At 45.4% G+C, this 9,531-nt stretch overlaps 2 protein-coding genes across 2 annotated transcripts in view; one reads left to right on the top strand and one right to left on the bottom strand.

The window, feature by feature from the left end:
* Positions 1 to 2,137: 2,137 nt before the first annotated feature.
* Positions 2,138 to 4,236, bottom strand: LOC107086532 (dehydrogenase/reductase SDR family member 13-like). Its single transcript, XM_015377528.1, has 5 exons — positions 4,113 to 4,236; positions 3,124 to 3,242; positions 2,927 to 3,050; positions 2,526 to 2,852; positions 2,138 to 2,400 (listed from the first exon to the last, which is right to left on the bottom strand). Exons 1-5 carry the CDS (start codon positions 4,234 to 4,236, stop codon positions 2,138 to 2,140), a joined length of 957 nt encoding a protein of 318 aa, XP_015233014.1.
* A 3,607-nt stretch (positions 4,237 to 7,843) lies between these two features.
* Positions 7,844 to 9,531, top strand: part of rps27a (ribosomal protein S27a) — a 3,231-nt gene continuing 1,543 nt past the window's right edge. Inside the window, exons 1-3 of the mRNA XM_015377521.1 lie at positions 7,844 to 7,921; positions 8,032 to 8,096; positions 8,369 to 8,423. Coding sequence (XP_015233007.1) covers positions 8,049 to 8,096; positions 8,369 to 8,423 — 103 coding nt within the window. The 5' untranslated portion in view covers positions 7,844 to 7,921; positions 8,032 to 8,048. The remainder of the gene's footprint in view (positions 7,922 to 8,031; positions 8,097 to 8,368; positions 8,424 to 9,531) is intronic.

Raw genomic sequence — 9,531 nt, 5'->3', positions numbered from 1 at the left:
CAGCTCTGAGCAAGCCCAGTTTCTTGTACAACCCAGTCTCATGGGAAAATGTCTCTTGTAGGTTGTGTTGGTGAAGATTCCCAGTCATCCAGGTCAGAGTCATTCCTAAAAAGTTTAAAATCAATCCTCTGGACTTTGTTTCCAAGTTTGAAGACGTTTCTCTTCCATCCAGGAAGATTTTTCAATTCAAAATGTCAGAAATAGCGTTTAGTTCCAGGTTTTATCCAGCAGCCCAACAAAGCCTGGTTTTAGTTTCGAAAACATGCAAATAGAAACGGATGAACGGGTCCCCCCCTTTGGAATGGGGGTCGTTAGGCTTCTTTGTTAGCCTGCAATGCCCCATACCTGTCTATGTCTCTGAAAGGGGGGTCGTTAAAGGGAATTGTCATTAAATTGTTTAATTGGGACTCAGGTTTCAGTTTTCAAAAACCTACAATTCAGCAATAGAGCTGATTCCTTCCCCTATAATTGCAACGTCTTTACAGGAGAAACAGAAGACCTAAGGATCATTAAAAGGTCCAAAACAAAACCAACATCAGCCTCAAATAACATCAGAACCAGTCTAGACCCGGTCCAAATCTATGCCCTGTTTACATCTTCACTTAGCAGCTAAACCAGTTCAGAACCAAATAAAAGAGAGAGTGTAAATAGATTTCTGGATCGGAACAGTGGATCGAGTTAGAAGTGTTTCAGGGTTCTGTCCACATCCTGATCCGGTTCTGGGTCACTCAAACAGAACCGGATCAGTCCTCATTCCTGCTGCCTCCTCAGTCCCGTCTGTCTGCATTCATCAGATGTTATCAGCAGCAGACGGTCAGAGAAGAGACAGGAAGTGATGTCTTAGATGGTTAAAGCAGACTGACAGGCTCACAGAACTGAGATGAAATCCAATCCTGAACTGGTTTCAGAGGCCTAACCAGTCTCTGGGTTTCATCTGACTGGGATGAACTCATAGAACCACAATGTGACCCGTGGGTCGGTTCCGGTCCGTCTGGATCCACTGATGCCTGCATGGATCCCATCAGGATGGAACCGGCCTCCAGGTCCAGGCTGTGAGGGACGGGTTCTGATCTTCAGATGCAGCAGGAGTCGGGTTCTGTTCAGGACCGGTTCTGCTACGTTCAGCCGCTTCATTCATATTCTGTTTGCAGAAACAGAACAAATAGAAGTGTGTGAATGACTGAGTATCCGCTCTGTTTATGGAGCCGTGGGAGTTTGTTTATTCAGAGCGCTGTGATGTGGTTCTGATCCAAACAAAGGCTCTTCTGTCTGGGCTGCTGGCACCGACAGGACAGAAGGTCCTGTGTTGGTCTGACTGGATTATGAGGAAGATGATGGTGGCAGCTGGTTATGATGAAGACTATGGTCCAAACCGCCTCCCCATCGGCCACAGACCATGCAGCAAGAATCAGAACCGTTCAGGCCCGGCGGTCCTGATGCAGAACCAGGGTGGAGAACTTTACGGCCTGAAGAAGAACCCTGAATGAACCAACATCAGATTAACCACCTTCAGTCACTCAGTCAGAAATTATTCCTGATTTACGCTTTATTTCCAAACATCAATAAAAAGTTCAAAGCGACATAATCCTGCGATGGACTGGCAACCTGTCCAGGGTGTACCCCGCCTCTCGCCCATTGACTGCTGGAGATAGGCACCAGCACCACTCGCGACCCCAATTGGGACAAGCGTGTAAGATAATGGATGGATGGATGGAAAGCGACATAATCTAGAAAAACCAGTTCTGATGTCTGATAAAAGATGGAGTGTTGCGTTCCTTTGTGTTCCATCTCTAACCGGGCCGACCCAACAGGTACCGGTGCTGAGATCTAGCTTAGACCAGTGGACTGCAGGGCAGAGAAACATTTCTATACGGAAGAAAGACGTAAACTCAGTGGGATTAAACGTCTAATTAAAGCAGAGAGAAGTAAAGTTCTGGAAAACTAACATTCAGGAAAAGTTCAGTAAAATAAAGTTCAGGAGAAGTAGCTTTGGCAGATAGATGAAAAGTAAAACTAAAGTAAATTACTGCCAGTAAAGTAAAATAAAGTCAAAAGAAATGCAGTCACATCAGATCCCATAGAGGGGACTGGGTGCTGGACTGGTTTGTAGTTCAGATCCCAGCAGAACCTCTGGGTTCTACCACAGACCACAGAAGTTCTGGCTGAGCTCCCACAGCTTCCTGGCTGCAGCCGGGTCTCTGGCCTTGGACTCCATGTCCGTCCGTGGCCTGCAGCACCTGAAGAAGTGACCGCTGAGGGGTTCGATGCCTTGCTCCAGGGCACAGTGGAGAGTGGTCTGAGCTCCAGACTCTGGATCCATGAAGAACAGGAGGACGACGGGCGCCACCAAGACCTTCATCCAGAATCCAAGGTACCGACCCAGTTCTGTCCGAATGAGTCCTGCAGAACCAGAAGAAGAAGTTGAGCAGACGGCCACCCTGCAGAACCTCCGAACATCTGCAGAACATCTGCAGAACCTACAAACGTCTGCAGAACGTCTGCAGAACGTCTGCAGAACCTCTGACCTGGATGGAGGCAGTAGCAGGTGACCTGGCTGCCCTGCAGCCTCCTGGACAGCTCCCAGGTGAACAGGATGTTGCACAGCTTGCTGTCGCAGTACTTCCTGTAGGTCTGCCTGAAGCCGCAGCCCTCAGCTGAATCCCTGAGGTCCACCAGGAGGCTGAAGTCCAGCTGGCCCCGTCCGTAGGAGCTGGAGGCCACGGTGACCACGCGGCTCGGCCCGCTGGCCTTCAGCCGCTCCAGAAGCAGCAGGGTCAGCAGGAAGTGGCCCAGATGGTTGACCCCGAACATCAAGCCGAAGCCGTCGTCCGTCTGGCCGTCTCTGAGGACACCTGGAGACAAAGACCATCACCTTCACCTCCAAACCCCCGCTGGTCTGATCCCTGAACCCCAGCTGAGTTCTGACCCGCATTGTTGATGAGCAGATCCAGCCTGGACTCGGAGCGCAGGAAGTTCTCAGCGAAGGTCCGGACCGACAGCAGGCTGGCCAGGTCCAGCTGCATGAAGAGCACCTGCTGGTTCCCCGTCTCCTGCCCAGAAACCAGACATCCATCAGAGCGGCTCCTGGCCCTCAAAGGATCACAGACGACCTCCTCCCATTACCTGGATGATGTCATGGACCGCCGCATCGGCCCGCTGTCTGTCCCTGCAGGCCAGGACCACCCGGGCCCCCCTCCTGGCAAGCTCCAGCGCCGTGGCCTTCCCGATCCCACCGCTGGCTCCTGAAACAGGAAGAACATCAGCTTAGAGGAAGCAGGTCTCTGAAGGAGCTGCTGCTGCTTTACTGGGAATCACTCGGAAAAATGGTTATTCCTGCAGCTTCCAGACACCTAAACGCACCACGGCCTCTCTGCTTCTGGAATGTTCAACATCTCAGCAGCTTTAAGAGAAACCTCAGAACCAAGGAGAAAAACCTGCAGAAGAAACGAGGAACCAAACCGGCTGAGAGGAGGAGAGCAGGAAGGTTAGACGTAGATAAACAGTAGATAGAGCAGAACATGGTGACACTGAGTCCAGAACAAGCAGCCGGGCTCAGATTAGATCCCGTCTGTTTCTGCATCAGTCGGACGCTTCATAAGGTAAACAAACTGTTTTTATCAGAGGAGTTAAGATGTTTCTGCAAAGCAAATATGGTTAAAGGACCAAAAAAAAACCTGAAGCAGCTGCAGCTCCGATCCTTTCTACTCCAGAATCCAGATTTTAACCGTTTCCAGGATTCTGGGATCATTTTGAATCCTTTTCAGTATAAGAAGCTTAATGACTGCAGGTAAACATTCAGAGCAGGAACCACCTGGAGTCCTGACCAGGATCTGACCCGGAACCTCCAGGTTCCACCTCTGGGACCTCTGAGGAACACCTGCAGGTGATCCAGGTGTTCAACTGGAGACTGGACCGGGCAGCAGAAGAACCTGATGCTATGGAGGGAAATAAAAGCTGGAGATAAACATGTTCCCTGCAGGAAGTGGCTCAGATGGCAGCTTTAGCTTTAGTTCGGTAAACCGGTGACAGAGAAGTGATCCTCTACTGGTCATACTGGTCCCAGTGGTTCTCCTCAGAGCTGCTCCACTCCAGAAGGACCTGAAAGAACTCACCTGTGATGATGGCGGTTTTCCCATGAAGCTTTGCGTCGCTCTTACACCTGGGCAGCTTCAGGACCGTCTTTCGCAGGAGGAGGTAGATGGCGGCGAAGAGACCTCCGAGAAGGAGGGTGATCATCCTGGATGTGAGGACGGAGGAGAACGTCTGGATGGAGGCATCTGATCCTCAGACTGAGCCCTGAGGGAGGAACCAGGAGGAGCTTCTCTGAGAAGGAGGAGGTTCTCTCTCTGTAGGAGGAGGTTCTCCTTCATCAGGAGGAGGTTCTCTATCTGTAGGAGGAGGTTCTCTGTCGGTAGGAGGAGGTTCTCTCTCTGTAGGAGGAGGTTCTCCTTCAGCAGGAGGAGGTTCACTGACAATCAAACCTCCTTGTTTCTAATATTTCTTCATTTCCATCCAGTAGTTTTTGTTTCATGGTTTTTAATGACTTTGTTCTAATTTAGCTCCATAAAATCTAACCAGATGCTGAGAAACGAGTCGATAACGAGTCTCTGAGTGACGCTGAACACAGACCTGCAGCGTTTAGTAATTATGGACTCAATAAAGTCTGACATAGAAAAACCAGTCAATTCTATTCAGTTTATTTCTATAGCTCCAATTCCCATCATGTCATCTCAGGTCACTTTCCAGTTCACCAGATCATCCAGTCAGATTGATTCAAAGTTTTCTATCTAAGGAAAACCAGCTGATTGCATCGACTCATTGACTCTTCAGCAATCCCTCACTCTAAGCATGCTTGTAGCGACAGTGGAGAGGAAAAACTCCCTTTCAACAGGAAGAAACCTCCAGCAGAACCAGGCTCAGTGTGAGCGGCCATCTGCTGAGGCCCACTGGGGTTCAAGGGGACAGAAGCAGACATAGAAAAAGAAGCATAGATACAAAAGGCAACTGTCAACCAGCTCCACAGGCGGCCCCGTCCAGGAAACACACAGCCAGGCAGACGAGCTCCGAGCCAGCTCCCATGTCATTCTCTTGTCAAGACTTAATAATTAGACTGGTAAGTTAACACTTTACTCCTATTTTTTTAAAGTTTACTAGAAGCATAATACAGGCAGTTACAGGTCTAGCGCCCCTAGTGGCCAAAAGTTACACTGCGTTCCATTAAAGTATAAAAGTTCAACTAATGCAGGATAAACTGTTCAGGCCAGAAGCTTTACTGCTCTACTCTGTTAAAGGAACTTTTTTCTACAATTCTGGATGATAACTTCCTCAGACTTTATTTGATGGTAACAGCATCACATTTAACTTTGAATCATCTTAAAAAACGATTTATTTTAGTATGTGGTGAGCAACAAGTTGGGGCAGCACCGAGTCCAACCACAGAGAGATTAATTATCTGAGTGAAACTAATTATTTTGATTGTTTTGATTTTTTTTAAACACCAACAGGCCAGAATGAAAATGAGCTTAATTGAACAAAACTAACGAGTCTATTCTTAAAATGTGAGGAGAAGAAGGAAAAAATAATAACTGCAGTAAAATATAGATCCATCATTCCTACTGCAGTAATGAAAGTATTTCTACTTTGTTACTTGATGCCTCTGATTATACAGTAGAGTGGAATGAAAATATTAAAACTGTGTCTAATTACTGACCAGCTCTTCTTGGTCCAGAAAGGTTCTTCAAAGTTCTGCTGATGATCCGTTGGTTTGATGTAAGGATTTGGATCATAGACGCGTCTGAACACTGAATCAGAGCAGGAAGTGATTCATTAATCAAATCATTGTTCTTAGTTTGTCCAATCAGGAGGTCTGAGGTCACCAACTGGATTCATTGGTTCTGAGTTATTCTCAGGTAAACCCAGACTGTGAATGTGACCCCTGAACCGGACCTGCCAGGCCAACCTGTAGATGACCCAATAATCTGGGTCAGACTGGGATAAAGTCTCTGATTAAACCTGTTTTATCTTAAAACCTCAAACTGAGTCCTGAACCTTTGGTTCCGTCTGGACCAAAAGCACTAGAACCGTCCCTGGAACCCAGAACCTTCCTTCTTCCTCGTCTCCACTCGCTGATGGTGGCGTCATACTCCGGCTTTATGGTCAGGAGGAGCCTCCGATTGGCTGCTGCTCGACCAACCGCCTGCAGGAAACACGTCTGGCTCACTGATCTGTTTATCTTTGGACCTTTTCAGGCCCGGTTCTGCTCCATGAGACTGAAGCAGCAGGAGGAGCGTCTGCTGAGGATGGAGAGAATAGAACCGTCGCTCTGAAAATGATCAGTTATTGCTTTTCTCTCCAGGAGATCCAGCAGAACCTTAATGTCCTTCATCTTCTTCTGATGTGAAAACAATCAAAAACGGGCAGAAAATCTGCTGATAATCTGGATTCTGATGTTCTGGACCAGACTAAAGCAGGTTCCCTTCTAGAATGTTCTCCAAAACTTTAAACATCTCCCAGCTCTCTGTTCATGGAGAGAAGAGGAACCAACCAAGACATGGACATCCACCTGAACGGATGAGGAGAGCATTGGCCAGAGGAGCAGCCTAGAGGAGCATGGTGACTCTGGAGGAGCTGCTGAGCTCAATCTGACCTTCATGGAGGAACACTGAGCTGCTGAAAGAGAGACAGATGTTTGCAAACCTGGTTGGAGACACAGCAAACATGGAGGAAGGAGCTCTGATCAGAGGAGGGAACGTTACGTTTTTAGCAATACATGCAAATGGTGAAGGTGGGTGGAGGCGGTATTATGCTGTGGGACAGGAAGGTGGATGGAGATAAATCCAGGAGAACCCTGGAAGCAGCAGACCTGAGACTAGGCTGCAGGTCCACCCTAACCATCAGAGACAATGGCCTAGTCAAAGTCCAGACCTAAATCCAACTGAGATTATCTGACAAGAGAATTCTGCATCTGGCTGAACCTTGAAAAAACCTGCAGATAAAGACATGTTATAAATAAAACTTTAAAGGTTTTATCTTCATGAATTGATAAAAACAAAGGATAATTTTCAGTTCTACTGCCCTGTTAATCCATCACATTAAACCCCAATAAAGAGCAGTCAGGTTTGAGGTGGTAGAATATATGAAATAAAGTGAATAAACTGAATAAACAGGAACGAAACAGAGTCAAGTTAATTTAGCACAAATTTAAATCCAAACTAAAAAATCCCTCCGAAAAGCCCAAACAGCTATTAATCCAGATTAGGGAAAAGGCAGGAATATGGAGAATTAAGGGGATTATTCACAGCCTTCGTTTATATAAAAATCTGAATATATAATCCGACGGGATTATAAAGGAATATACTTCTTTTTATGGACTGATTTATTCATGTTGCAGCTTTAACCTTCTGATGAATGTGATGTTTAAACGTTTTAGCTTGTTGAAGGCCGCTCATCGGCGCCCTCTTCTGGACACCGCAGGTACTTCTTCTCCTGCCTGATAAACTGGTAAAGAGATAAAATAAACTTCTTATCGCTCTCATTCAGCTCAGCTTCGCTGATTAAACTCATTTCTGGGCTTTGACTGTTTTTTCTCCATTATTCATATTTTCATTCTTCAGCTGGATAAAAATATGTAAGCTTTTATCTACGCCAGCAACATAGCAAACAACTGGTTACCATGGTTACCAAGGACCTCGAACTGAAAAACTGAAAGTTTATGATTGTTTGTGTTTCTTTATTTATAAATATTCTCTCAATTTACATATACGTATTTAGCGCCGAAATATATGATTTAATATTTTTTATCTAATTAATTTTAATCAGGCAGAAGGACGGCCAGCTGCTCCCTGGAAACGCATGTAGGAAACCCCGTGCGTTTCCCTGTGAGGTCCTCTTCTCAGGATCCGCCATTAGGAGTGAGCCGGTGGTAAGCTCCGCTCTGACTTATTTTTCCGTTTTTAATCAAAAATAATCATTTTATGAATAATTTCCTCCCAGATTATGCTTTTATAATCAAAGTGCGTGTTTTCCCCGCAGGTGGACCAAACCCCACGATGCAGATATTCGTGAAAACCCTCACGGGGAAGACTATAACCCTCGAGGTAAGCGTGATGGAGGAGCGATGCGTTCAATGACTCCTGTATCTTTTCAGAATAACAGTTAAAGTAAAGTTTTAAGTCCAGTGCTCTAAAAGCGAACATAGCGCCCTGCTTAGTGGTTATGAACGGCTAGCCTGAAGCTAAGTGGCTAATGAAATTAAAGCTAACGCACAGTAAACACGTGGGGAGCTCATTGAACTCAGCTCTAGAGCTAATCTACTGTTTTTAGGTTATAATCTGATAAGAGGTGAAAAATAATCTGGTTTGTTTTACAGGTTGAGCCTTCAGATACCATAGAAAATGTCAAAGCCAAGATCCAGGATAAGGAGGGTGAGTTTCACTCTTTCTCCTAAAATCATGGAATGCACTGAGATTTCAACATTTCATGAAGGCCACTGTTTTTATAACTGTTTAATGTTTCTAATCAGGGAAAGCTCCCTGAAAAAGTAAATGATCGTTTCATATATTAAAGTTAATTATCTTAATGCGTTTATTTAAATTAATAGCAGTTAAGCAGCTCTGGCTAAATGAGGAGCATTGAACTGTTCGTATATCAGGCATCCTGCTGCTGTCCTGCAGGTTTCAGAGGGTTTCTCTGCACCAGCAGCTGATTTTAATTGATAGTTTATTAACAGTGTTTTGCTGCAATCATCAGAATCAGCTGTGCTGAAGCAGAGGAACCTCTAAAACCTGCAGGATAGCGGCCCTCGGGACCCACTTTAGGGACGCCTGGTATATTAAAGTGTTTATTACATGAGGCTCTCTGCGTATAAAACGCCAAATCACTGAAAATGGCAACACAATCTAACAGCTCTGAGAATCTAAAGACTGAGGTCTTTGCAAGCAGACCTTAGAATTTAATCAGTTATTTCTATTTGGTGGAAGCTGTCTGAAGTTTATTGTTACCTCAGACCAGTTTAAATGAGCTTCAGCTGCTGCCGTCCTCCAGAGGCTCTTAACTGGCGGCTCTGGATTCTCCTCCACTCTAAGTACCTGTTCATCTCCTGAGCTTCGGCAGAGGTCTGTTAATGGTTTGGGCTGTTAGAACATGAGAAGGGGGGATGATGGTGCTTCTTTAGTTCTGGGGCTCTTTGGACCCCTCCAGTGACTCTTATTAGTGGCTAACAGTTGTATAAAGAGCTAAATAATTGTACTATAATAAATATCAGTATTAAAAGCTTTATTATTTTTAAGACAGAAAATAATGAAATTAAAAGAATCAGAAATATGTTTTAAGAGATATTTTCCTTTTGAATTAGCTTGGAAATGTGTTTTAATATTTTAAAAGCTGTAAATACAAGTTGTTTAAGATGGAAACTGATTTCACTTTTTTTGGGGAAAAGGTTGTATATTTTGCAGCTCTAACAAACCTTTATTTGGTCAGACTCGGGTCGAGTGGCTCTTTGGGTGTGAACGGTTTCAGACTCCTGCTTAAGTT

The sequence above is a fragment of the Cyprinodon variegatus genome, unplaced genomic scaffold (assembly GCF_000732505.1).
Source record: "Cyprinodon variegatus isolate N-32 unplaced genomic scaffold, C_variegatus-1.0 Scaffold156, whole genome shotgun sequence".
Classification (NCBI taxonomy): domain Eukaryota; kingdom Metazoa; phylum Chordata; class Actinopteri; order Cyprinodontiformes; family Cyprinodontidae; genus Cyprinodon; species Cyprinodon variegatus.
Note: the sequence above shows the minus strand (reverse complement) of the source record. Positions and strands in the feature narration are given on the sequence as shown.

Bases quoted from the DNA above. Each gene is read 5' to 3' on its own strand.
- LOC107086532 (XM_015377528.1), bottom strand. From the start codon at position 4,236: ATGATCACCCTCCTTCTCGGAGGTCTCTTCGCCGCCATCTACCTCCTC. The intron at 3,243-4,112 runs GTGAGTTCTTTC...TTCCTGTTTCAG, and splicing joins GAAAACCGCCATCATCACAG to GAGCCAGCGGTGGGATCGGG. The intron at 2,853-2,926 runs GTCAGAACTCAG...CTTTGTCTCCAG, and splicing joins TCTGCTCATCAACAATGCGG to GTGTCCTCAGAGACGGCCAG.